This window comes from Furipterus horrens, unplaced genomic scaffold (genome assembly GCF_987537825.1).
Source record: "Furipterus horrens unplaced genomic scaffold, mFurHor1.1.pri manual_scaffold_6, whole genome shotgun sequence".
NCBI classification, from domain to species: Eukaryota; Metazoa; Chordata; class Mammalia; order Chiroptera; family Furipteridae; genus Furipterus; species Furipterus horrens.
This window is the reverse complement of record NW_028327176.1, coordinates 42,772,617-42,800,319: the sequence shown is the minus strand read 5'-3', so window position 1 is coordinate 42,800,319 and position 27,703 is coordinate 42,772,617. Positions and strand designations below refer to the sequence as shown.

At 38.5% G+C, this 27,703-nt stretch overlaps 1 protein-coding gene across 2 annotated transcripts; it reads left to right on the top strand.

The window, feature by feature from the left end:
- The first annotated feature begins 585 nt into the window (after positions 1-585).
- Positions 586-23,624, top strand: FAM161A (FAM161 centrosomal protein A). Of its 2 annotated transcripts, XM_090281356.1 has the most exons (7): positions 586-857; positions 9,096-9,331; positions 10,601-11,767; positions 12,125-12,292; positions 13,878-13,977; positions 21,260-21,414; positions 21,871-23,624. In XM_090281356.1, the coding sequence occupies exons 1-7, from the start codon at positions 654-656 to the stop codon at positions 22,007-22,009; spliced, it is 2,169 nt and encodes a 722-aa protein (XP_090137482.1). In that variant the 5' UTR covers positions 586-653; the 3' UTR covers positions 22,010-23,624. The 2 variants fall into 2 exon arrangements, with proteins under 2 accessions (XP_090137482.1, XP_090137483.1); XM_090281357.1 differs by lacking the exon at positions 12,125-12,292.
- Positions 23,625-27,703: the final 4,079 nt, after the last annotated feature.

The following is a 27,703-nucleotide window of genomic DNA, read 5'->3' as shown; positions in this document are numbered from 1 at the left end:
AACGCCACCACTGTAAAGTGGACGAATCCAGCCAGCAAGCTCCCGGTTGATACACCCATCTGAATTGTCACTGGTGGGTCAACGCTGGGCTTTTATGGGTCAGACCAAGGTAAACGCCTACTTAACAGCTTCCTTTGGGTTGATCGGTTTCTGCAAGCTGTCAAGTCAATTAGAATAGAATGTGCCACATTCTTTTTTCTTTTCTCGGAGGGGAGGGGGCATGTTAGGTAGCAGGAGGCAAACCTTGTTACTGTTCTGAGGTCGCCACACAATAACATTCCTTGCTTTCTTCTGCCACCACTGTCTCCTAACGTTATTTGAATGAATGAAAATGTGCTTTTTCCCCCCACAAAACGAATTATTTCATTAGTCTATAATGTGAGAAGTCTGAGAATAGGCAGTGAGGCGCGAAGCTGGGGAAGAGGTGCCTTTTTCCGCCTGCCAACCCAATTGTACTGGGGGCGCCTGCTTTAGGTTTCCCGCAGCGTACGAGGATTTGAAGGACGTTTGGCCCCTCTCGGTCTCTGTAGCGTCCCTAGTTACCGTGCCACTAGTAACCCCCCGCCCCCGGCAGGGCGCCGCTGGGTAACCTGCGGCCACGCCAGCTCCCCGCCCCGGGCCAGCGCTGGCGCTCAGGCCTCGGTGGCGTGGCGATGGCCGCCTCGCACCAAGCGGCGAAGCTGGCGGCCTCCAGTCTCCAAACCCCGGTAAATCCCAACACCGGGGCGCAGGTCGCCCAGTACGAACGTGATGACCCCTTAGAGTCTCTGGCGGCTGCGGCGGTGGCCTTGGAGGAGGAGGAGGAGGAGGAAGAAGAGAAAGAAGAGCCGAAGGCGGTGAGGCGGGAGCAGGCGCTGGTAATGCAGGGGCGGGGCGTGGGCTGGGGCTGGACTCTGGCTGGGTGCAGGCTGGGTGCAGGCTGAGCGCTGGTCTGCGACCCGCTCCGCTGGGAGACCGGTTAGTAAACTCGGCTCCCTGTCCAGATCCTCCCTGCCCGGTAACTCTGGCCCACCACCTTCTCTCTGCCCCCGTGGAAAACACTCAAAACCGAGTCACTAAAAAGTCTTAATTTTCATCGAAGTGATTGTTGTAAAATTTTCTTGTAGAGCATTTATTTTACTCTATTTAGTCTAGAGAGTGCAAAGCACAGAACCTTACTCCTTATGAATCAGCATCTGTCAGAAGGAGATACTCGCTTTATTTTTTAACTTGGGGAAGACTGATCTACCTACCCCATAAAGGATAACCCATACTATGTGTCAGAGGTATGTTTTGTTGTCACCTGAAGGTCTTGGTTATTAGTGCATTTTAACACGATGCATGAGAAGCAATATTTAAAACCATCAAGAGTTCAGTAGAGAGATCAGACAGGTATAGTTAAGCATCCAGAGAAGCAAATTACTGAGGATCCATTATTTCCTAAAGGGCTCTTCAGTGTCACATGTGTCGTGAACACGTGTGAACAGGTAAAGGGCGGAGTCTGCCATCTGTTCTATTCCCTTAAGAGATAGAACCTTGAATTTTAACTATCACTCTGCAGATATAAACCCCAAAGATGCTTAATACCATTTTTCCAAGCTTCTCAGATAGAAAAAGAAAAAGACATTATCATCGAGGGCTAATAGAAATCACTGAATATTTTGGGATTCTAATCTCTTTAATGAGAAAATTTGTAGCAACACTTTTTATGGTCAGCATTTCTGCAACACACATAAACTACTTGAGGTTACCCAGGATAAGGCCTATTGAGACCCCGAACATGACCCAGGGTGAGAGTTATAGGATCAGTTTCATTCATGATAAAGCTTCCCCTCAATACAAATTTCAGTAGCCAACAAAGGAAACAAAGTGATGGAGAAAGAAGATTTGGAGTCCTGGATTACGACTATAATGATGTTTCCTTGTCTATAAAAAACTACAATAACTCTCTCTTGTGTCACTAGGATGTTATGAGAACCAAATGAGAGTATGTGTATCATATCTAAAGAACAGTTTGTGTAAGTCAGTAGTAATAATAATAACCACTGCCAATGGGACTGCCATTTGAGCCACCTGCCCAAAGATTAAATTCTACTTTGGCTTGCTGTGGTAAAGGAGTCTGTCATTTCTATATTTGCAGTATGTTTCCAAAATGCCTTGTTAAACTTCAGATTATTAGAAAGCTATTACCTTAGGAAAGATTAATTTATCTAATGAGCTAGTTTCAAAGGGACAGGATTCTAAGGAAAAATAAATAAATAAAAGGAAGCCGAGTCTTCCAAAAGCAGACCTGATAAACTGCTATGCATTGTCTGATCGCCCAAGGATACCGGTGGGAAAAAGCACTTAAAGGGAAGGAGATTGCAGGAACCACACTGGCGTGGGCTTTCACTTTGATTTTTAAAGGTTAATTTGGCTCAACTTTGTCATCTGTAAAATATAGTCAACTCAGATAGCATACCCACCACAAAAGATTGATTAGAGAATCAACAGTCACAGTAGGTCCCTGTCAGTCCTTTCCCAAAGCCTCTCTTCCTATTCCACCCAACCCCCATCACCCTCATGACTATGCTCATATTGGGCACTGAAGCATATTCCTTTTTTTTTTTTTTTAAAGCATGTTCCTTGAATCTAGCCTCATTTGGAGATATCTGTTCATAGGCCTTGTTATGTGGTTGATGATGACATGTGTAAAGCAATACTCTATAAAACACAATTAAAATTTCACTGACTTTCCTAATGGGGTGACCTTCTCTTTTTCAACAAATATTGAGCATTTATTAAGTGCTAGTCACTGACCGTTCAGTGGTGAATAAAGTTGACATAGCTTGCAGTCTGGTGAGGAGATTAGACAAAATAATGAACAAATGATTACAAGATGGGAAGTGTTCAGAAAGAAATGAACAGGCTACTATGATTTTAAAAAGAAGTAGAAGGTTACCTATTTGAATTAGTTAACATTTAATTTGATGCTTTCTAGATGAAAAAGAGTAGCTGTTTGAAGAGTGGGTGTGGGAAAAACATTCCAGGCAGAGGGAACAAGCATATACAGAGGCCTTAGGATAGGAAGATGAAGAGCTTTGTGTGATTAAGAACTGGAAAAGAGAGGGGAAGTATGGGTGAGGGGAGGAGATGAGATTGGAGAGGTAAGCAGGGCCTAATCATTCAGGGCCTTATAGACCTAAATAAGGATTTGAGTATTGTAGGTGCATTGGAGGTCCCTGAAAGACTTAGAGATCTGACATGTTCCTATTTACATTTTTAAAAAATGTTTAATAAAAATGTATTGATTTTAGAGAAAGAAAGGGAAAAGAGAGAGAGAGACAACAATTTGTTGTTTCACTTACTTATGCATTCATTGGTTGATTCTTGTATGCGCCCTGACCCAAACGGCACTGGCAACCTTGGTGTATCCAGATGATGCCCTAACCAACTGAGCTACCCAGCCAGGGCCCTATTCACATTTTTAAAAAAATAACAGCTTGTTGGAGAATGATTGGTGGGTGTGACAAAGCAGAAGTAAGGGACTGGTTAGGAGACTGTTGCAGTAATTCAGGAGCCATAGTTGGTGGCTGGACCTAGAGACCAGGAGAGGTGGCAAGAATGGACAGATTTCTCTAGAATGGATAGGATTTATTGTTAAAGAATGAATGTGAAGGCCAAGGAAGAAGAAGAAGAAATCAAGAATGCTCATTCCCGGGTTTTTGGCTTGACCAGCCTAATGGAAGGTAGTGCCATTTACTGAACTGGGGACAACTTGGGGAGGAATGGGTATAGAGGCTGGGTGGTAATCAAGGTTTGTTTTGAACATGGTAACTTTGAGATGTCTGTGAAACTACCAAGTAGATATATGTAGGAAGCAGTTGAGCCTATGAATCTATAGTTCTATGGGGTCTGGGCTGAAGATTTCTATCTAGGAGTTTTCATCACTTTTGAAACAGTGGGAATGAATAGTCACTTAGGGAGAGTGTGGAGAAAAAAGGGGCCTTGTATAGAACTCTTCGAAAAAAAACAACCCTCATTTAACAGGTAGAGAAAAAGACAAGAGATTAAGGACTAGCTACAGTGGTAGGATTGTGACAAGCATGTGGAAATCCCCCATTCATTGGTTTTAATGATGAGGGAAAGTGTCAAATGCTGCTAAGAGAATGGACATTTCATCCCAGAAGCAGGAGGGGGAAAAAAGTGACACAAAAGCAGGTGGTTTTATAGATGAAAGATGAGGGAACTTTTCTTTGATTTTTTTTTTTTTTAAGAAAGATTTTATTTATTTTTAGAGAGAGGGGAAGGGAGGGAGAAAGAGCGGGAGAGAAACCGGTGGGCTGCCTCTCGTGCGGGCCCAACCCAGGACCTGACTCACAACTCAGGCATGTGCCTTGACTGGGAATCCAACTGGGAACCTTTTGGTTCGCAGGCCGGTGCTCACTCCACCAAGTCACACCAGCCAGGGCTGGTTTCTGGTTTTTTAATAGAAGAGCTATTATGGGCAGTTGGAGGGTGAGGGTGGGAGCAGGTAGAAGAGCAAAGGAAAAGTAAGCAGTAAGGCTAGGGGAGTGTGAGAGGCAGGTGCCAGACAGACAAAGTAGTCATTAAAGATTGCGCAGTTTTAAATTTAGTTTTAATACTCACAAAAAATTCTTCTAGTTTTTTAGATTAATTTTAATTATGAAAATAATACATGAACACATTTCCCTTTTATTTTTTAAAAATTTTTATTTATTTATTTTTAGAGAGAGGGGAAAGGAGGGAGAAGGAGAGGGAAAGACATATATGTAAGAGAGAAACATCGATCGGTTGCCTCTATACACTTCCCAACCAGAGACCAAACTTGCAACCCACAAACCCCAGCATGTGTCCTGACCAGGAATTGAACCCATGACCCTTCACTTTGTGGGATGACACCCAACCAATTAGCCATACAGGTCAGGGCAAACATGTTCTCCTTTTAAAATGTCAAATGGTACAAATAAGGCATAGGCCTTTTTAATGTCTCTCCCCACCAAAAGAAAGTCTGGTCCCTCCTCCCTCCCCATTCGTAGCCACTGTTTTGAAACTGATAAATATTCTTCTGGGCTTTTTCCTGTCTCCTATGTACATAATATTTTAACATATGGCAGCATTTTATATGTACATATCGTTCTGAAACTTGCTTTTTCTCTTCTCACTTATGGGGGTGTTTACCTATGTTAGTACATGTAAATCTGCCTCATTTCTTACAAATTATTTAAGTGCAAAAAAAAATTTTTTTGGTAAAAATTCCAGAATTGCAGATGATACTAGATAGAGTATACCACAGATAATTTTGAGTGCTGATTACTCATGAAGCACATGGGCTGGAAGGAGCCGTCATCTAAGTGGGTCAAGCCAAACTAGGGAAGATTATCCTCTAATCTAGTGGCTGCAAGTACAACATTCCCATTTAAAGGGAAAGTAAGCTCTTTTTGGCTCTTCAAAATTAATGTCCTTGGTTTAGGTTATTTCATCTACTAAAATGTTTTCTTCCATGTAAAGACAAAGATGAAATTAGAGTCAGAATTTGCTTATTAACCATTCTTCTGTTTTAGGTAAAACACTATGGAATCAGTTTATCTGAAGAGTTTAGGCTAGTGTTAAGAGTATTAAACAGAAATGGGGCAGATATTGTCGAAGTCAATGCATAAGTATAAGTTATCAGACCTGTCACATCTCTTCAGAAGCTACTCATCCTTTGGTATCTTTTTCAGTTTTTCTAGGACCAAATAAACTTTACACTTTAATGGAAAGTGATTGTTATAAGGCCTTCTTTTAAGGGTGCTGTAAGAGATTGAATGGAGAGTATATGGATGCTTTTGTCTAAAAACAGTCCTGTGGAATATCCTCTCTGTTTTAGTGTTTGTTTTTAATAAGCCCCTTTCTTAATACTTAGTAGAATATAGATCTTTAGAGCAGCCAGTATTTCTTAGAAGGATTGAGTCCTTTGTGAGGGGATACCTCTCCTCTTGGTAGAAATAATATTTTTTTTTAGCTGTACATTCATTCATCCAACAAATATTTATTGAGCATCTGCCATTAGCCAGGCACTTTTTCTAAGCACTGGGGACACCACTGTGAACAAAGCAGACAAATCCTTGCCTTTGTGACGCTTCCTTTTCAGAAGGGGCAGGCATACAATGCACAAATTAATAAAGATATGCCGAGTGTCAGTTAATGGTGAGTGCTTTTGTGAAAAATAAAGCAGAAAAGGGAGACTGATAATGAGTGGGTGGAGAAGTTGTAATTTCAAATAGGTAGCTAGTGAAGACCTTGCTGAGAAGATGGCATTTGAGTCAAGGCCCCGAGGTGATTTTGCGATTCTGTGAGCATTGGAAAAACTGCAAACTGAAATCAGCCACTGCTGCTGTTCAAGGGAAGAACCACTGCCAGGGTGACTCAAGCAGACAAGTGGACAGAGAACTAAGAGGAAGGAATAGGTCCTTTCTTCCTCCTCTAGTCCTGCAGTCTCCCTCTAGCCCCACTTCAGGCAGAGTCTACCCGGCAGCATCTGGCAAAGCAGAAACGTGGTTTACAGTCCTATCCCCAGCATCACCTAGCAGGGTATGGAAGGGTGGCATTGGATCTGAGAGACAATAGTTGAACTCCTGGCATATGTACTTCATGTATTGTAAAGTTGGTGTTCTAAAGTTAGTGCTCATGTCACATGGCTAAGAAGTGCAGAACCTTGGCTTGAATGAGAATTGGACACCGTATCTGTAATCTTTCTTCCAAGCTATCAGAATGCTGTAAACTGAAAAGTTACTTAACTTCCATCTAACCTTTTTATATTTGGAGGGTCATAAGGGGGCTGAAACCAAGTGACTTGTGAGTAGTTAGGAGCCAATAGTGACAAAACACGAAAACCACCTCCTGTTTGCCCTAACCTTCCTTCTCAGCCTTGCTCCCAAAATTCCTAGCTGTGTGTATCTTGCTCTCGACATGCCTCCCATCCCCCCCACTTTTGTTAATGTCATTTTTTTGTCTGAAGTACCTTTTCCCTCTTTCCTCCTATACTCTGATCCTCCAGATTCTTCCATTTTTTGACTCAGCTTACATAACACCTCCTTTAGGAAGCCTTCCGTTATCTTACAAACTCAAACCAAACAAAGCTCCCTTTGTTTGATATCACTTGGTATTTTTATTTTTCATGACCACTCTCTGTGCTTCATATTAATCCTCTTCTCACTGCTCATTTAAGTGTTGGTGCTTGCCAACATTTCCATCCTCAGATTTTTGTCTTATTGTCCACAATTTCCCCAGGCAGCCTCATCCACATGCAAGGCTGCACCTGCCACTTGTGTGTGCATTAGTGGTCCCCATATCTACACCTTCAGCTCAGCCTCCTTACCAGGTCTCCACATATATTTACCCACCTGTTTCATGGACATTCAGCCGCTCTACTATCCCTTGAACTCAAGTATATCTAAGAGAGATTAGTTTCCTTTTCATAAAACACCATCCTCCCCTATAATCATTGTATTGATAAATGACTCTGCCCTGGCTGGTTTAGCTCAGTGGATTGAGCGTCGGCCTGCGAGCTAAGTGTCGCTGGTTCGATCTTCCAGTCAGGGCACATCAGAGAAGGAAAACTCTGACTCCAAAAAACCTCCACTGCCTTGCGGCATACCTCTTCAGGGGAAAGGCTAAGGGAGTAAACCCCGACAGAAAATCCGGAGCCGGAGTCCCTAAGGCGGTTTGACGTTGTAGTCAACACCGGCAACTCCTGCGGCGCACCTGAAGCCAAGCTGTATTGACTCCGTCTTTCCCTTGGACCCTTCAGCTGCGAAGAGAGGGGGGGTCTGCTGCATGGGCAACAGCAGACCCTCCATATCACCCTGCCCAGGCTCTGTAGCTTCAGCTCCACTGGAGAGGACACTCCAGCGTCATCGCAAGATGTCGATTCAACACGGGAGGAGACAGATGCCGTGTCACTCCCGAGTCGGACAGCCATTCTCGGCGGTGCAGATAGACACTTAAGAAGCTACACCATCGTCTCTTGAGGCGGACGGCTGCCGACGACGACGACGGATAAATGACAGCAGCAACATCTACCCAGACAGGCAGCACACCAAATAGACATCTTCAATTTTTTGCCCACAATACCAATTATTGAGTCGACAATTCAGCCTCCTAAACCTACCAAGGCAGCCTCCTTGGTGCTGCTCCCTTAATTCTACCTTTAATATATCTAACCTGGACCTTTGTAGTAGCTCATTAACTGCTGCTAACCATTCTTCCTTCATTTCACTATTTGCTACCAGAAAAATCCTTCTGAGGATTACTGATCATGTCACTCCTCTGCTCACATCCTTCAGGGTTCCTGTTGCCTTGGTTGAGGCTCCTGACTTGCCCTTTTCACCTTGTTTCCCATCATCCCCCTGTGCTCCCTCACTCGCCCCATTACCCTCTCTAAAAATAAATAAAATCTTGTGGGGGTTGGGCGGGGGACAACGCTGGACTCTTTCAGGCATGACCTAAATATAGAATAACTACACTGTGTAGTTATGATACTATATTATACTACCTACTCTTGTTCTCTTTTCACTCCCAAAGTCCCTCACCCAGGAGAGCTACTGCTCTAGTTGACCCCAGGAGCGGCTGTTCTGAAAGTAATTCCCACCCCTTTCCTGAGGTCTTCCCTGCACATCCAGGAGGGCTTCTTGATGAGCAGTGAGAACTTTGTTCCCTCCGTTCTTCCACCCTCATTCCCCCATTCTCCTGTCTTCTCTCCCCTGGCACACCCTTGTGGCCCACACTGTAGGAGCCCAGCTCCAGGAGGGTGTTGGACTGTGGTTGCTTGGTTTGCAGCAAGGGGAACTTTGTTCTTCTTCATCTCATTTATCAGTTACAACTCTGAAGGAGACTCTTTATAAAAGATAGTTTGGTTCTATCCTATTATAGTGTACAGCATTTCCTGGCAACTTGATTTCTTTCTCTTGTTTTTAATAAAATGTCCTGAGGGGGAAATCTGCATAGCCCTCAAATAACTTATAACCCATTAGTATATGTATGTAGCCCACGAATAAGAAGCAGCATTGAGAATCAGTGTCAACTTTGTCTTCTAATACAAACACCATATAACAGTTTTTTTTCCCTTCTATCAGACTGATTTTAACACCATTTCCAGGATGGATGAACAAACATGTATAAGCTATGAGGACCCTTTGGACTTCTCTGATATTTACCACTCTAATAAAGAATATTTCAGAAAACTAGAAGAGCTGAAGGCTGCCCACATGGAAACTATGGCTAAGTTGGAGAAAATGTATCAGAATAAATTAAATTTAAAGGAAGTTCAGCCAGTGATAATCAGGGAAGGAGCTTCTAGTGTCTCTTCCATGTAAGTTTGTACATAATGTTATTCGTGGACTGTAAAATAAAATGTAAACTTAAAAGCGCAAAACAAAATTATTTCAGAGTATTTTCTCTCAAATATCCTTTTGTATTTTTAATTATATATGGAGGAGGAATTTTATTCAGAATGTTTAATGGCTTATCAACCTACTAGGTGGCTTCTTGTTTTGAGGGTCATTTGGTGGCCATTTCGTCTTTTCTCTCTGACCTGTCATTCATTGAACATGTATGAGAATATTTAGTCTGGGCCATTTTTAAATGATGGATATTAAATTTTAATTTTAAAAGCCTTTATATTATGTGGATTAACAACTCATTAAAGATATAGTACAAAGAGTTTATGACTAAGACATAAATCTGGTTCAAGTTTTCAAAATAGTCTTCAATTTTGAGACCTATTTCTTTTATTAACTTGCTTGTTTTGAAACTTGAGGCACGTCCCTTAACTCATCCAGTTGGCCTACACTGATTGCTCATCTCCTGTGTGCTAGATCTTGCCTGGAATCTAGGGAGTCAAAATGGAGATGCCATCAAGGAGCTCAAAGACTGGCTGATAACCAAAAATTGCAAAACTGCCTGTGTTTTAGAGACACAGGAAAAAGCAGTTCATCATGTCAGGGTGTCAGTGGGCACAAGCAGGAATTTTCTACTGAAGTGTCATATCTGAGTTCAATCTTTGGGGGCGGGGGGGTCACGGGTAGCTGCAGCAAATGCAGGAAGCAAGAAGTGGCCTTCTAGGCAGCCAAAACCACATATGCAAAGGCATGGTGGCACGAGAAATCATGTTGTGTGTGAGGAACTTCATGTGAGTGATTATGACTTAGAATGGTGATTGGGGTAAGGAGAGGTGAGAGGTAAAACTGGAAAGGTAAGCAAGGGCTAATATTCAAGCACTTTGTAATCTATACTTGACTTTATAACAATGTCAAATCATGGAAAAGTTTCAAGAAGGAGAGTGACATAATTAGATGTATATTTTAAGATGGTGTCTGGAAAACGTGGATAATTCAATTCAGAAGTTAGACACAGAGAGCCTCAACTATCTCATGTCCCTCCCTTATAAAATGAGGGAGTCAGATTAGATAATTTATAGGCATCTTCCAGCTCTATTCTAAATAAAAGTGATAATTTTTATAAGCCATATCCAGCTCCTATCTTCTAACTAATTATACCTCGATCTAAGAAAATGTATAGTTCTTAATTTTTATATTTGGTCACATACAACTGAAAGTGTAACCTAATTATTCTCACCTAGGTCTGTATCAGAAAAGAACTCCTATCACCCTATCTCGGTAATCACATCGCTTTCAGAACCTGATTTGGGTCCTTGTTCCTCCTTGATTGTGTCTTCCTCTGAAGATGAATTGTCCAACTTAGAGAAAGGGTATCCTAAGAAAAACAAAATGATGACTTATGCTGAGGAGCTCATCAACAACATGTGGACAAACTTTTCTGTTAAAGATTACATTCAGAGTAAAGATGATGACCTCCCAGCAGTTGAAAAAACAAAGAGGAAACCGAAAGAGTGGGTGCCAAAGATTACAGTACCTGAGCCTTTTCAAATGATGATTAGAGAACAGAAAAAAAAAGAAGAGAACATGAAATCTAAATCAGATATTGAAATGGTACGCAAACTACTCAAAAAACAAGAAGAAGATTTAGAGTGTAAGAAAAAATTCCGAGCCAACCCAGTTCCAGCATTTGTCTTTCTACCCCTTTATCATGATATAGTCAAGAAAAATGAAGAACGAAGGAGGACTATGAAGGAGAAAAACAGAGAAGCTCTTTTGGCCTCACAAAAGCCATTTAAGTTTATTGCAAGGGAGGAACAGAAGCAAGCAATCCGGGAAAAGCAGCTAAGAGACTTTTTTAAGTCTAAAAAGAAAACAAATCGATTTAAAGCCAGACCTATACCTCAATCTACTTACAATTCAACTACCAATGACAGGTTAAAAGAAGAGCTCTATAGAAACATTAAGACACAGCTGAGAGCCCAAGAACTTTTACCAAATTCATCCCCTCTGCCTTGTAGACCATCTCACAGAAGTCTGGCTCCAAAGAAGCCCAAGTGTCCTGAACAGGCTGAGAAGCTGATGTGTAACTTCAAGTCTAGGAGCCAGACTGCTGATTTTGGGGAACGTCCTGAGAGAAATCAAAAAGACCTTTCAGAACAGAAATGTCCAAAACTCTTAACAGTCAAAAAACCATCTGATCTTCATGCAGCCTCACATGCATCCACTAAAAGAAAGAAATTTTTGGCAGATCTTGAAGCAGATGATGAAAATTTAAAAGAAATGCATTGGCCTTATGTGTCTCTAAGGCACAAATCACCAGTAAAAAGTCCAAATGCAAAGCCTATGCCTTTTAACTGCAGCCTTCCAGTGCCCACAATATCTTCCAGAGGAAGAGAACAAGCCACCAGGTAAATTACTAGGATACAGTACTGACTGACTTATGGTTCCTAACATAGTGTATGTGGCACTATTGATTTTACATTGGTGAACTTGAAAATATGAAGAAATTATTATATCTGGTAATATATTTTACTTTGTAATATAGAACATTTTGCTAGAGGGAGTGCTAAAAATGTATTTTCCATTTTTTTAAAATCCATGTAAATAGAAAAGGTTATAGTTAGCCTATTGATTTCCAAATTTAAAAGTCAGATCCTTCTCAAAAGATTGCCCTTTTTCAACCTTTGATTTATCCTGTGTTAAATCTTTGCTAGCAACATTCTCATTGGCTTAAAGTGAATTAAGCCTTAGTTTGTTGCCCTCAGGAGATCACTTGAGGAAAAGAAAATGTTGGAAGAAGAACGAAATCGGATCCTAACTAAGCGGAAGCAAAGAATGAAAGAATTGCAGAAACTCCTGACAACCCGGGCTAAGGCTTATGACTCACATCAAAGTTTAGCTCAGATGTCTAAATCCAGAATAAAATATTTCAGGTATCATGAAAAAATCCTGACCCTCCAGACCACTGGTTTTCAAACTTTCTTTTTTCAATCATTAGATACCAGTATATGAACAGATTAAGGAAGAGTATTAGTATTTTAGTTTCTGGATTCAAGTTACTATCATTTATTTATACTCAACACACACTCACATTCACTCACCTCATGGTGAGAACCAACATGTATACTCAACTGATGGTGAGGGCTATGAAGTCATGTTGATGAACAGAAATGTTTTATATTGTGGCCATAGTTAATATAATCTTATGTCAGCATTTCATCTTTATTTTTACATTATTTTTTATTTCACAGTACAATATTGAGAAAAATCTTGATTGACACAGATAAATCTTTTTTTAACAGCTTACCATGTAATTTTAGAATATTCTTTAATAAACTTAAATGTCAGCCTTGTTCTAAGGTTTGCCTGAAATTCGATAGCACAAATTATGGTAATGCATTGGTGTTAATTAACATCAATTATAAGATGTGTCAACACGTGTATTAATGTTTAGAGGTATGTGTTGCATTTTGTCAAAGTTTTAATATAAATAAATAAAAATATTCACAGAACATTGGAATTCTGCAGAACAAGGTTTGAAAACCAGTGTTCCAAAGCAACATTTTTATGTTGCAAATAAACATAAAAATGTTCATGTTTAAGTAGGAAAATAACTCCCCAAAGCTGGGTAAGTATGATTTATTAATTTTTAACCTGATCTATAAATATCTCCCAATCTACATTTCCTTTTAATTATAAGTTTTCTTTTTAAATGTATATTATATATAATTATATTTTTATAACCTGTTATGTATATATTCTTATAATAGCTGTTGATGTAATTCATTGCTAGAAGGAGCTTAATTTGATGAACTTGAGCAAAAATTCGTTAGAAATACAGTATTCATCCTTAGAAAGTAAACTGGATTTTTTAAATACCAACTCATACATGATTAAGCATAATTATCATTTTATAGTATAATTATTTTCTCTAATCCATGAAACCTTATCTTGGTAGAGTTAGTGTATTTTACATAGAGAAAATAGTATGTTTAATTCATTATAGGATCTTGCCCAAATAACAATAACATTTACTGTGAATTTATGTATTTTGGTTTCTATTCCTCTATATGGTATAATCCCATACTTCTCATTTCTCCCCTGACCTGTTCCCATTTAATTAACTTTGCCACCAACTTACAGCAAATCTCCTTTAAGGGAATAAAGAGCAAGGTCTTGTTTTTGGAAGAAATTCCTTAAAGAGAAGATACCTATACTTTTATGTATGAGATAAGAAGGCTTGTGTTCATCTTTTCAGGCCAGTTTGAAGCCCCTTAATACATTATGTCTTGAAGATTTCAGAACTTCAAAGTACAAAGACTGCTCCCAGGATGTAAAATGTGTACTCTTAGAACCTAGACTTCTTATTCTGTGTTCCATAAAAATTTACCAGTCTAGAAAAGGAATGGCGATAAATTGTAAATGATCTCGTAATTTAATTTCTGATCTGTCATCTAAGCTAAATGTTATATATACAAGCTCTTATTTCTTTTTAAAATTTCGTTCCTTTGATTTTAGAAAGAGTGAAAAGGAAAGGATGAGAGAATACCGACGAGAACTAGAAGAAAGAGAAGAAAAATTAAAAACCAGGCCGCTACTATTTGAAAGAGTTGCTCAGGTTGTGTTTGTTGGAATTTAAGAACTATTGTCAATGTTTGTTTGTTTTTTAACATCTCTAGCTCTTAATTTACAGTCCATTTTTCTTAGTGCTATATAATGTATTAAGACATACTGTTTCTGTGATAGTTTCAACAAATCAGTCAAATAAGTAATTTTGCCAAAATCTGAACATGGAATCTTATTGATGAGGCATATAAGCTTGATAAAAAACAAAACAAAACAAACAAAAACATCCTGCTAATCTAATCATTTGCAAAATAATAGTTTCACAACCTGTTTTTAATGGCTGGTCTTTTTTCAGTACCAGCTTGGCCAAATATTAAGTTAAGGCTTCATGATATGATTTGGAGGTCTTTGAAGAATTAAAAAAATGAAACAAAATGGCTAATTGAATCATATTTATTTCTGCCAGTGTTTTGTTTTTTTTTTTAATTGAGATATAACTGACCTACAGCATTGGATAAGTTTAAGGTGTATAGCATGATGACTTGACATAAAAATTGCAGAATAATTACCACAATAAGTTTAGTTATCATCTATTACCTCATATATTTACCAAAAATTTTTTTCCTTGTGATGAGAGCTTTTAGGATTTACTCTCTTAGCAACTTTCAAATATCCCATACATAGTTATCATGTTCTACTTTACATCCCCAGTACTTATTGGTCTTATAACTGGAAGTTTGTATCTTTTTTTTTTAAGTATATTTTATTGATTATTTTGTTACAATAGTTCCAATTTTTTCCCCTTTGCTCCCCCCTGCCCAGCACTGCCCCCCCAGCAATCCCATCCCCCTTAATTCATGTCCATGGGTCGTGCATGTAAGTTCCCTGGCTTCACCCTTTCCTATATTAGTCTTTTAAAAAATAATTAATTTTTTATAACATTAAAAAATAACAGTTCCCCCTTCTCAGACTTAAGACCCTTTATAATCTTAAAAAGGACAATGGGTGAAGGTCTCATGCTCCTCTAGCTGCTTCAAGCTGGACATGGTTGTCCAGAAATCCCTAATAAGAGTGGGGGTGTGGCCAGAAGTTTGTATCTTTTGACCACCTTCATCCAGTTTCTCTGGATAACCACAAATCTGATCTCCTTTTTTTTAAAAAATAATTTTTTTGAATCTTCACCTGGGGAAATTTTTTAAAAATTGATTTTAGAGAGATAGGGAGGGTGACAGAGAAAAACATCAATGTGAGAGAGAAACATCGATTTTTTCCAGTATATACCCCAACCGGGGATTGAACCCCACAACGTAGGTATGTGACCTGACCAGGGGTAGAACCTGCAACCTTTGGTGTACAGGACAACACTCCAACTAACTGAGCCACCTAGCCATGGCTATGATCTCCTTTTTCATGAAGTTTTTTTTTTAAGATTCCACATATAAGTGAGATCATACAGTATTTGTCTTTCTGTCCGACTTATTGCACTTTGTATAACGCCTTCCAAGTTCACCCATTTTGTTGCAAATGGCAGGATTTCCTTCTTTTTATGGATGAATATTATTCTGTTGTGTATATATACCACGTTTTCCTTATCCATTCATCTTTCAATGTACTTTTACGTTTTCTTTCTTGGCTATTGTAAATAATGCTGCAATGAATGTGGGGTACAGATATCTCTTCAAGATTGTAATTTTGATTTCTTCAGATATATACCCGGAAGTCAAATTGCTGGCTCATATAGTTGTTCTATTTTTAATTTTCTGAGGAACCTCTATACTCTTTACCATAGTGGATGTACTAACTTACATTTCTACCAACAGTTCACAAGGGTTCCCTTTTCTCCACATCCTCACCAGCATTTATCTGTCTTTTTGATAATAGTTATTTTAACCAGTGTAAGATATCTCACTGTGAGATATCACCCAATGATTTTCATTTCCCAATGATTAGTCATGTTGAGCACCTTTTCATGTACCTGTTGGCCATTTGAGTATCTTTGGGAAAATGTCTATTCTGTCCTTTGCCAACTTTTAAATTAGATTATTATTTATTTATTTATTGCTGTTGACCTGTATGAGTACTTTATAAATTTTGGATATTAACCACTTATCAGATACATGATTTGCAAATATCTTTTTTCCCATTCAGGAGGTTTCCTTTTCATTTTGTTGATCAGTTGTTTTTAAGTGAGTCTATAATTTTCAACTTTACCAATAATTACTGAAAGGATTTCCTTTTTATGGGGAAAACTAGATTTGCAGTAAGTTTTACAATCTTTCCCTTTAATTTGTCAATTTCAGGTCATCTTTTTAGTACCTAAAAGGGAGAGATTCCTATAGATGACATAGCTTAACAGCAGACAGACTCACTGGAAGTCATAGGTGCTGTCTTGTGGATTTCAGGCTGTTACATTTGGAGCTTTCTGCGAGCATGTGCCTGGGACAGATGTCATTATAGGACTGTTCTTGTCAGTGACTAATTGAGGACTAGGGACATGTATTATGGTTGAATCTACATACTATAATCTCTCAAAGTTATGGGAACCCCTGACTGATTTGGATACAATTTTAGGTAGTGCTTGTCATTAAGGTGTCGGTTTCTTTTAACATCTCAGTTTCAACTTTAGGGGGAAAACATCATAAACTGTTTTACGTTACTCGGCATAAAGTGATCGACTTTGGCTCAAAGCAGTTATCTGCAGCTCCCAACTGCAGGTTTTTGTGTCTTCTTATCTGCTGGATGTATCAATTCAGAATTCCCATTGGCATTTTACATTCATTTTGCCCCAAACTAGATCCTCCTCATTGGTTACCTGTTTTGTTTGGGTCACTAGTTAGATGACTGGGAACCACTTTTCTTCCCCATTCAGTTGTCACTGAGAGAACTGACAAATTTCCTTCTTAAATAATTTTTGGATCTGCCTTTCTCCTCTACTGATAGAGAAATGCTAGGTAAAACCTTTATTATTTCCTAGCTGAGTTAATATAGCAGTTTGACTGATTTTTCTGTCCTGTTCTTTGCAAAGCTACCTGTTATATCTTTATTTTGCCATTCCCATCCCCTTGCGAAAATGTTAACCCTGTGGAGGTAGTTACTAACCCTTGTAACAGTGGCAGTCATGACTTCACAGAACCATTCGTTCTAATTTTCAATGACTGGTGTCAGAGGACTTGTCATTGACTTCTCCAAAAAATGCTTCAGGGTTGCTATTCCTATTGCATATTGCAGAGGAGGAAACTTAAGTTGAAAGAAGGTAAGTAATTCATAAGATTTATAGTTATTAAGTAATGGAACTAGGACTGGAACCCAAGTCATTCTACTTCCAAACACTTACCACTAAGCTGTCCTGCTTTCTCCTAGAAGATAACTCTGCGGCTTCTGAACATGGCATACAAAATCCTGTTATCTGATCCCTGTTAACCTCTTTAGTTCATCTACCACTGCACTCCCTCCAAATCACACTTTGTACACCCTTTACTCTCAGGTAAAAAAAAAAAAAAACAAAAAAACAAAAACCTCCGCTGCCTTGCGGCATACCTCTTCAGGGGAAAGGCTAAGGGAGTAAACCCCGACAGAAAATCCGGAGCCGGAGTCCCTAAGGCGGTTTGACGTTGTAGTCAACACCGGCAACTCCTGCGGCGCACCTGAAGCCAAGCTGTATTGACTCGGTCTTTCCCTTGGACCCTTCAGCTGCGAAGAGAGGGGGGGTCTGCTGCATGGGCAACAGCAGACCCTCCATATCACCCTGCCCAGGCTCTGTAGCTTCAGCTTCACTGGAGAGGACACTCCAGCACCATCGCAAGATGTCGATTCAACACGGGAGGAGACAGATACCGTGTCACTCCCGAGTTGGACTGCACAGCCACTCTCGGCGGTGCAGATAGACTCTTAAGAAGCTACACCATCGTCTCTCGAGACGGACGGTTGCCGACGACGACTCTCAGGTCATACCAAACCACTAGTTTCAAACTTGAAATCTTTATTCATGCTGTTTCTGAGCACTCCTAGAGCCTCTTCCTATCTTTCCTCCTACTCTTTCAAGTCAGTGTAAAATCACTTGTTGCATTGTTTTCCCGGGTTGGATTGGGTGCCCTTTCCTCTGCATTCTTTTGTTACCCTTTGCTTACCTCTGTTTTAGCTCCTACCAGTTGTGTGGAGATTATCTTAATGATCTTTTCTTCCAGCTAGTTACTTTTAAAGTTTTTGGTTTCTTTCTTTTTTTTTTTTTTAATCCTCACCCCAGGACATTTTTTTTTCACTGCTTTTTAGAGAGGAAGGGGGAGAGAGAGAGAGTGAGTCACTGATGTGAGACAGAAACATCAATTGGTTGCCTTCTCATACTCGCCCCAGCCAGGCATCAAACCCACAACCTGGGCATTTGCCTGGACCAGGAATCAAGCCCATGACCTTTGGGTGTGCAGGATGACACTCCAACAAACTGGGCCATACCAGCCAGGGCCCAGCTAGTTACTTTTAAAGGTGGTGGTCAAATCTTTATATTCCCAGCACCTAGCACATAGGACAACAACTGGCACAGAGACGATATTAACATTTTTTGAACCAAAACTGAATCATGATGATCAAATTAGCCAGGTAATGACCTGTTATTCTCTTTCTGGGATTAGCACGGGCTGAGAGCACTATCCTGACATATTAATAATGAGTCTCAGCATTAACAAGCAGTTTTTCCATGCTGTGAATTCCCGCTGTTTCTATGCACCAGAGAAAATGTGGCAAAACAAGGGGTGTGTATGAAATTTAACCCATAAAGAAATTTTAAATAGGTAAGTTTTATAGCTGATATTTATTCTTCCTTTTGGTCCTCACATATGCTGCTCCATTTGCCCAAAATACTTCTCTTACATCCCATGAGGGCTTGTCAAAAAATGAATATTTAGTAATTATTAAATAAATGAAAATTACTATAAACTAAGCTTACAGTTATAAAAAATAAGTATTTTTTCCCTTCAGTCTAGGGTGCTGATAGTAGACAAGCTTTCATCACCTGTTTTAGTTTCCCACAGAAACAAAGCCCAATTTTTTTTTAACAAAGTGATAGTAAAATGAGTAATCATGGAGTTATTTTAAGTGTTTTGTTTATCTCATATTTATAATTCTTTTACATGGTGAAATGCAAGAGGGAAATGTATATTTCAATTAGGAACAGTTACACACTATTTGCCTTGATATAACATATTAAAAGGTAATTCTATATACAGAACGATTGGCAGTGACTCACCATTGCTTTGGTTTTGTTAACAGGAATCAGTACATTTTCTTGCATTCTATTTTGCTGTGACTATTGGGGCTAATTAAGGGCTATTATGTAATAAATTCTCTCACTACTTTATGCGTTATCCATTCATAAGTAGTAATTGTGGTCTTGGCAGCTGTCGAGTTATCCCCTAACAGAGTAAGCCTGTGATCCAGTACAGAACAGCCATGCTCTGTTTCCTGGAAATTACTGAGCAGATGTTAAATTGAATTTTAAACTAAATTCAGATAAAGGTTTACAAGCACTAACTTTGATTATAATTTTAAACTCTTACATTTAATTCATTTAAATGAGAATATACTATTCTCAATGCATTCAGAGTTAAGTTGGGGGTTCCTTTATTCTGCTTCACAGTCTTTGGGGCATAGTTCTCATCTTACTTTGCCATGCCTTTTAGTTCCCTCGAGGCTTGTGTGTTGGCATTCATAGCCTCTGGATGCTTTTTCACTTTCTTTTCTAAAAAGTGTTGTTATTCACAGTGGGTGCATTTTAGCAACAGTTAAAAGTGCTTGTTTGTTTGTTTGTCTATCTGTTCATTTGTTTTTAGTTTTCCAGAGTGTTAGAAAATGCACTGCTGATAATTTTATCCATTGTAATCAGTCTTTACTCTTCTGATTTCCCCAATGGAACACTAGACTCCATGATCCCTCATTACGCTGGAGTACCTGGATTGAGCAAATATCCTGACAGGTGCATTGCTGGCGTTAGGCTTTAGACTACCTTCAAACTCCAGGATGACTACTACTACTTAGATAAAAGCAGCATGGAGCTTGACCCAGGAAAGGATCAAGAGACTCGGTTTAACTACTTACCATTCTTGTGACCTTAAGCAAACGACTTAACTTCGGTGGGGTTGGCGAGAGTATCTTGGTGTCCTTATTTGTTCAATTTGGAGATGAGAGTGAGTGCTCTCCCACAGCCTTTCCAGGATAGGATGCCACTGGAACTGGGCCATTCCTAGTCACTTTGCTTCAGCTGGAGTTCCAGATGGCAATTCTTGGCTCTATACTAGTTCATATCCACTTACAAGAGCTAAAAGTGGATTAAATTCAAGGCACTACTATAGTGTAAACCTGTCATCTTGTGGCTCCGTAAATTCTGTGGTCTCAGGAATTATGACTTCTGACTGACTTCAGGTATGAGAGGGTCATCATAACTTCCACAGGTCCCAAAGCCAGGAAGTCTGGAGATGTGAACCCAGTTCTAAATTCATGTTCTTTTTACTGTATCCATTGCTTCCTCCACAGAGTAAAGATAACAACACTGATGATTTTATTATCTTTGATGGAGTAGAGATATGACTTATAAAAAGCAGAAAATACAGTAGGCACATAAAAGAACCCTCTGACAACTATCACATGAACTTATTTTCTTGCTGATTTTTCTAGATATCCTTAAGCCATTATTAAATTGTAGAAAAACAGGTACAGTGTAAAGCATAATTATAGATTAAAACTCATATGGCCACCACCCAGGTTAACGAATAGCACTGCCAGCACCCCAGGCCTGTGCACCTGTCCCTCTCCCCAGGGGTAACCATCATTCTAACTTTTGAGACAGGCATTTCCTTGTTTTTCTTTGCAATTTTACCACCTATGATCTATCCCTAAACAATATAGCTTAGTTTTGCCTGTTTGGGGGCTTTTTGTAAATGAATCATATATATATATATGTATTTTGCTTCTTTTGCTCAGTATTATGTTTCTGAGATCCATCCATGTTGTGTTCTATAGCTAGAGTTCATTCTTTTTCATTGCTCTATTTTACTCTATTGTATGAATAGACTACAATTTACTTATCCATCCTACTGTTGATAGATATTTGGGTTGTTTCCAGTTTGGGGTTGTTATAAACAGTACTTTCTTGAACATTTTTAAACATCTCTCCCAGGGTACATGTAGGAATTTCTCTGGGTATATAAGTAAGAGTGGAATTGCTGGTCAGAGGGTATGCATATTTTCAACAAACTGTGACTATTGGATTTAATTTCCACCCATACATTTTAAATGGAAATTTAAAGCCTTCTGTTCTCATCTAAAAAGGTTTGTCTTTCCTATAGAAAAATGCAAGAATGGCTGCAGAAAAACATTATTCTAACACCCTAAAAGCACTAGGAATATCTGATGAGTTTGTTTCAAAGAAAGGCCAAAGTGGAAAAATATTTGAGTCCTTCAGCAATCAAGAGATGAAAAGTTTCACTGAAGATAAAGAAAGGTAACATTTATAGGATATCTGAATGGTATACCTCTGCAAAAATTTATACCTGCAGGAAAGCAAAAATTTTGTTCTGTAATATTTTTAAAAGCTCTTTTCCTAATGAAATACATGTGAACCGTTGTAAAATGATATTTTGTTGTTTGACATATTCAAAATGTTACACGGTGATGAAATATTTTGTTTTTAAGGCAGAATAATTTAAGCTTCTGACTGGAATAAATAATGAAAATAACATGCTTTCAAATGAAGTTTAAAGAGTCAATCAAGTTTTGAAATAAATTAACTCTCAGAAGAATATTTACTTTCCCAATTGGTACTTTTATATAGTTTTATTAGTTGGAGCTCATACACTTCAGGAAGACTGACTTCATGATGATATACATTGCAAAAGGTTTGTTTACCTTTAAACCAAATCATTTTTCCTTTGAAAGATTGATAAATTTCTTCTTTTAGCTTTAATGAAGAAGAAAATGTAGAAGAAAGAGAGGATGGGAAAGAAAATTATTTTACTGACACCAGCAGCCAGGATTCTTGCATGGAAAAAGATGAAGCCAATGAAGGGAGTGGAGAAAAGAAATCTGTTGAAGATTAAAACCATCAGCAGGGCCTCTCTCTGTGCCTGTGCTCTTGTTTGCAGCACCCAGCATTAGCAGCCCTGCTTATGTTAGGAACATGGGGGAACCCCTCTGATGTGTGCAGGGCTCTTGAGCAAAGTCCAAATCCAGCTGATTGGTCATTTGGTCAGAGTAAAGCTTTGCCTATTCAGTTTTTTAAATTGCTACATGTAGTCAGTTTGCAACTTTGAGATTACTTGTATTTTTTAAAAGGTTTGAGAATCACAGCTGTCACAAACTGATTATTCATAAAAATATACATTACCTCATTATTTTTCGGTAGAAAAAATTGCTTAACATTGAGAGCAGAGAGACTGTATTGGCCTTTGGTGATACGTTGGAAATTTTTTTCTGGAAAGTATAAATCAAATATTTTAAAATTATACTATTTGTCCATTCTTTTTCTCTGCAACACATCTCACAAATGAATCCTCAAACTCTTTTTACTAGTTAAGTTTCTTATCTGAGCCATTTTTTAGAAGTAATAAAATACAGAAAAAAATAGATACTTCCAAATTTATATTTATTTCTGCACTGAAAGTTTACTATTAAATTATCATACTATCATCTTTTTATCTCTAGTTTTATTCCAAATTATTTTTGATACATAAGTTATTAGAAAAGTTTTTATACTATTTTTTAACCTGTATGACAGGTAGAAATAATTATAGCATCTAATTATAATATTAATAAATATCAACCCTGTTTTAAATGTGATGAAATTTTGCATAATAACTTGTCCATGGCAAGTTGCCAAAGTAATTCAGACGTTTTTAATACTAGACCCAGAGGTGTTCAACTTTTTATATATTATTGCAGAAACACTTTGTCTTTCTGTGCATGATTTTAATTTGATTTTATGAATCTGTCATCTTTCCTCTTTAAGCAAATTTCTGTTATAAGAATCCAAATCAGTTCTAAAGATGTGATAGGGTGAAACATTTTACTTCATAAAAATAATCAACTCCCTTTAAAGAGCATGAACTAATAAAGGTGTATATAATAGCAGTGTTTTCCCAATTATTAAAGTTTATGCTTTAAATGAAGAACTAAGGTGATTTTCCCCAATCAAGAGCAAGTGTTTACTTGTAATTCCTTTCCCATAGTTTGTGTTATACTATTTGACACTATCATTAGATTGTAAACTCCTTGAGAGTTGGCACCATTTTAAAATTCACCTTTGTATTCCTTTAATATTTTGCCTAGGACTGTATATCATAGGTACTTAATAAAGGTTTGAATGAACAGGTAGATGAATATGTTTTAATATTATACTTATCATTACTTCAAAGTGAGTATGTAATTTATTGAGAACCTGTGAAACACAGTTCACAGATTATAATATTTTAAATGTGACGTGCTTTCAAGGATTTGCTCCTCATTCTGTTCCGTCTCAGTTTTATGGGGGAGTTGTGGGACTTGGGTTCAGGAGCAATCTTCAGTTTTCTTTCAAAATGGGAAGAGTCTATCTTGGGTGGCGGTAGGAAGGATTAGATGTGTGGAAAACCCCTTTGCAAACTAGGCTATTCAAATGACAATGTCAGAGAACAAAACATTCCTGAAGAAACTTTTAACTTTAAACACTTTTATTAAAATAAGATACAAAGTGATTTGAGTATTATTTTGTTAGAAATGCGTGAACCACTTTTTGAAGACAGTGATCTGGTAAACACAGAGGCAAACTTAGAAGACACTGGCAGTTTCAAATTATCTATGCAAAATCACCATTATTTTTAGAAAGCCATCAAATTGACAGCTGAAAGATTTCTTTAGTGTGTGTGACATTACACAATAAGAGGAGATAAAAGTTGAGAAGAAAAATAATAAAATGTGTATAACTGTCAAAAGTCAAAGAATAACATGCATTCTTATATCTAATGGAAAAGATGGTAGTGTAAAAAAATAGTAATAGAATTTGCCTCTGGGACAGAGTCTGGTAGTAAGCAATGGAAAACTTAGTTTTTTGTTTTTCCTTTTCAACGTGTATATTAAAGAAAAATATAAATTAGGCTTTAGCCTTCTTGGAAGCTACTTTCTAGTCATGGATTTATATATCCTGATAACAAGAAAAGAGAAAAATATTTATATCTTTTCTTGATACTAAAAAAATACTCATTTTATATGGTTCATTTGAATCAGGATCCAGACATTTTAGTTGATTAATAAGTTTCTTAAGTCTCTTTTTATTCCCTGCAATATTGTTGCAGAAACTGGTCTTTTGTCCTGTAGAGCATCCCACTCTGGATTTTGTCATTTAATGTGTTCCCCTGTTCTCTGTGTTTCCTATAATAAGTAGTTAGATCTAGGCATGATCAGATTCAAATATGATGTTTTTGGCAAGAATACGTATAGGTCACGGTGTGCATTTCCATTAGGAAGTATATGCTGTCTAATGATCTTCTGTGCTGTTATCCACCATTGATTATCATTGCTACTATTCCTTATGCCAGTGTGTCTCTCCACTCATTTTAGAACTTGCCAAAGCCCACAAAGTCTTAAATGTTACAAAAAGGATCAAATGGGGAGTAGGGGAATTGAATAAAGTTGGTCAAAAGGTTCAAACTTCCAGCCCTGGCAGGGTGGCTCGGTTGGTTGGAGCATAGTCCCGTACACCAGAAGATTGCAGGTTCAATTCCCAGTCAGGGTACATATCTATGTTGCAGATTTCATCCCCAGTTGGGGTGTACAGAGGAGAAAACAAACTGATGTTTCTCTCTCACATCAATGTTTCTCCCCCCCACCATCAAAAAAAAAAAAAAATCACTAAAAACATATCCTGAGGTGAGGATTAAAAAAAGCTAAATATGTAAACAAAAAATACTTTAATACCTCTTATGCTCCATTTTTTTGTATTCTAATTTCTTTCCTGATTATTTTTCTCAAATTGGGGTTCTAGGAGTTTCAAACTTGTTTGGTTTAATTTTTGTTCTCTGGGCTTATGTTACCTCATTAGCTTGAGTGCTTTCAAGGAGGATGGTTAATGCTCTCCTGGAAGAAAGGACATCCCACTGTCATTTCTAAATTCTACAACTTAAAAACTTTGACTTTCACAAAAGAATGTGAAAATCATCTTAGAGATTCATTTTTTAAGAAAATTTTATTGAATTTACTGGGGTAACATTAGTTAATAAAATTATATAGGCTTCAGGTGTACAATTCTATAATACATCATGTGTATATATTGTACTCCCCCCTGGCTGGTTTGGCTCAGTGGATTGAGCGTCGGCCTGCGAGCTAAGTGTCGCTGGTTCGATCTTCCAGTCAGGGCACATCAGAGAAGGAAAACTCTGACCCCAAAAAACCTCCGCTGCCTTGCGGCATACCTCTTCAGGGGAAAGGCTAAGGGAGTAAACCCCGACAGAAAATCCAGAGCTGGAGTCCCTAAGGCGGTTTGACGTTGTAGTCAACACCGGCAACTCCTGCGGCGCACCTGAAGCCAAGCTGTATTGACTCCGTCTTTCCCTTGGACCCTTCAGCTGCGAAGAGAGGGGGGGTCTGCTGCATGGGCAACAGCAGACCCTCCATATCACCCTGCCCAGGCTCTGTAGCTTCAGCTTCACTGGAGAGGACACTCCAGCGTCATCGCAAGATGTCGATTCAACACGGGAGGAGACAGATACCGGGTCACTCCCGAGTCGGACTGCACAGCCATTCTCGGCGGTGCAGATAGACTTTTAAGAAGCTACACCATCGTCTCTCGAGACGGACGGCTGCCGACGACGACGACGACGATATATTGTACTATGTATTCACCACCCAAAGTTAAGTCTCTGTCACCATTTATCCCCCTTTTACCCTCTTCTACCTCCCCCACCCTCCTTTCCCTCTAGTAGTCATTATACTGTTGTCTGTGTCTATGAAGTTGTTTTTTTTTTCTTAATCCCTTCACCTTTTTTACTCAGCCTCCCAAGCCCCTCCCCTCTAATAGCTGTCAGTCTGTTCTCTAGCTATGAGTCCATTCCTATTTTGTTTGTTAGTTTATTTTATTAGACTCCACATATAAGTGAAATCATATGGTACTTGTCTTTGACTGGTTTATTTCACTTAGCATAATATTTTCCAGGTCCATCCGTGCTGTTGCAAAAGGTAAGATTTTCTTCTTTTTTATGACTAAGTAGTATTCCATTGTGTGAATGCACCACACCTTCTTTATCCACTCATCTATTGATGAACACTTGGGCTGCTTTTACATCTTAGCTATTGTAATGCTGTGATGAACACAGGGGTGCATATAGTCTTTCCAACTAGTGTTTTGGGTTTCTTTTGGATATATTATCATAGTGGAATTGCTGGGTCAGGAAGCAGTTCCATTTTTAATTTTTTGAGGTAACTCCATATTGCTTTCCACAGTGGCTGCACCAGTCTGCATTCCCACCAACAGTACACTAGGGTTTCCTTTTTTCCACATCCTCCCCAACACTTGTTTGTTGAATTACTGATGATAACCATTCTGACAGTTGGAGGTGATAGCTCATTGTGGTTTTATATTTTAAGAAGGTGGTCTAGTTTCATGCTTTTGCATGTATCTGTCCAATTTTCCCAACAACATTTGTTGAATAGACTATCTTTACCCCATTGCACTTTCTTTTGCATTTTTTGTCAAATATTAATTGACTATAAAGGCGTGAGTTTATTTCTGGGCTCTCTATTGTTCCATTGACTTATATGTCTGTTTTTATGCCAGTATACCATGCTGTTATGATTACTATGGCCTTGTAGTATAGTTTGATATCAGGTAGCATGACTCCTCCAACTTTGTTCTTCTTTCTCAAGATTGCTGGGGCTATTCAGAGTTGAGATTTGATTCTTTCAAATAAGATTTGGAAGGCAACCCTGGCTGTTGTGGCTCAGTGGACTGAGCGCAGGCTACAAACCAAGGGATTGCTGGTTTGATTCCCAGTCAGGGCATGTGCCTGGGTTGTGGGCCAGGTCCCCAGTTGGGGATGTGCGAGAGGCAACCACACATTGATGTTTCTCTCCCTCTCTTTCTGCCCCGCTTCCCCTCTCTCTAAAAATAAAATAAATAAAATCTTAAAAAAAAAAAAGATTTGGAAGGCAAATTGCTTTTGTGTGAGGCTTGGTAGCTCAGTTTGTTAGAATATCATCCAGATATGCCAGGATTGTGGTTTTCATATCTGGTCAGGGCACAAACAGGAATGAACCAATGAAGGCATAAATAAGTGGAACAACAAATTGATGTTTCTCTCTCAAAATCAATAAATAAAAATATTTTTAATTCTAAAGAAATTATTTTCATGTGAAAAATATATATGCATGATTTAAACTTTTCAATATTAATTACTCATAAAGTCTTCTTTCCCTAGATTAACTCTAAATAAAATCAGAATTAGTATTAAAACTTTTCTGATTTTAAGGCATGGTTAATTTTCTCGTTCCCCAGGTATTTTAAATGAACAGCCCTGGCCAGGTGGCTAAGTTGGTTAGAGCAGTGTCCTGTACACCAAAAGGTTGCAGGTTTGATTCCCAGTCAAGGCACATACCTAGGATGAGAGTTCGATCCTCGTTGGGGTACGTACAGGAGGCAAGTGATCAGGAGGCAGCAAATCGATAATTCTCTCTCACATTGATGTTTCTCCCTCCCTCCTTTCCTCTCTCTCTCTAAAATGAATAAACATATTGTCAGGTGAAGATTTAAAAAAAAACCAAAAAAA

Bases quoted from the DNA above. Each gene is read 5' to 3' on its own strand.
- FAM161A (XM_090281356.1), top strand. From the start codon at position 654: ATGGCCGCCTCGCACCAAGCGGCGAAGCTGGCGGCCTCCAGTCTCCAA. The intron at 858-9,095 runs GTAATGCAGGGG...CCCTTCTATCAG, and splicing joins TGAGGCGGGAGCAGGCGCTG to ACTGATTTTAACACCATTTC. The intron at 12,293-13,877 runs GTATCATGAAAA...CTTTGATTTTAG, and splicing joins TCCAGAATAAAATATTTCAG to AAAGAGTGAAAAGGAAAGGA.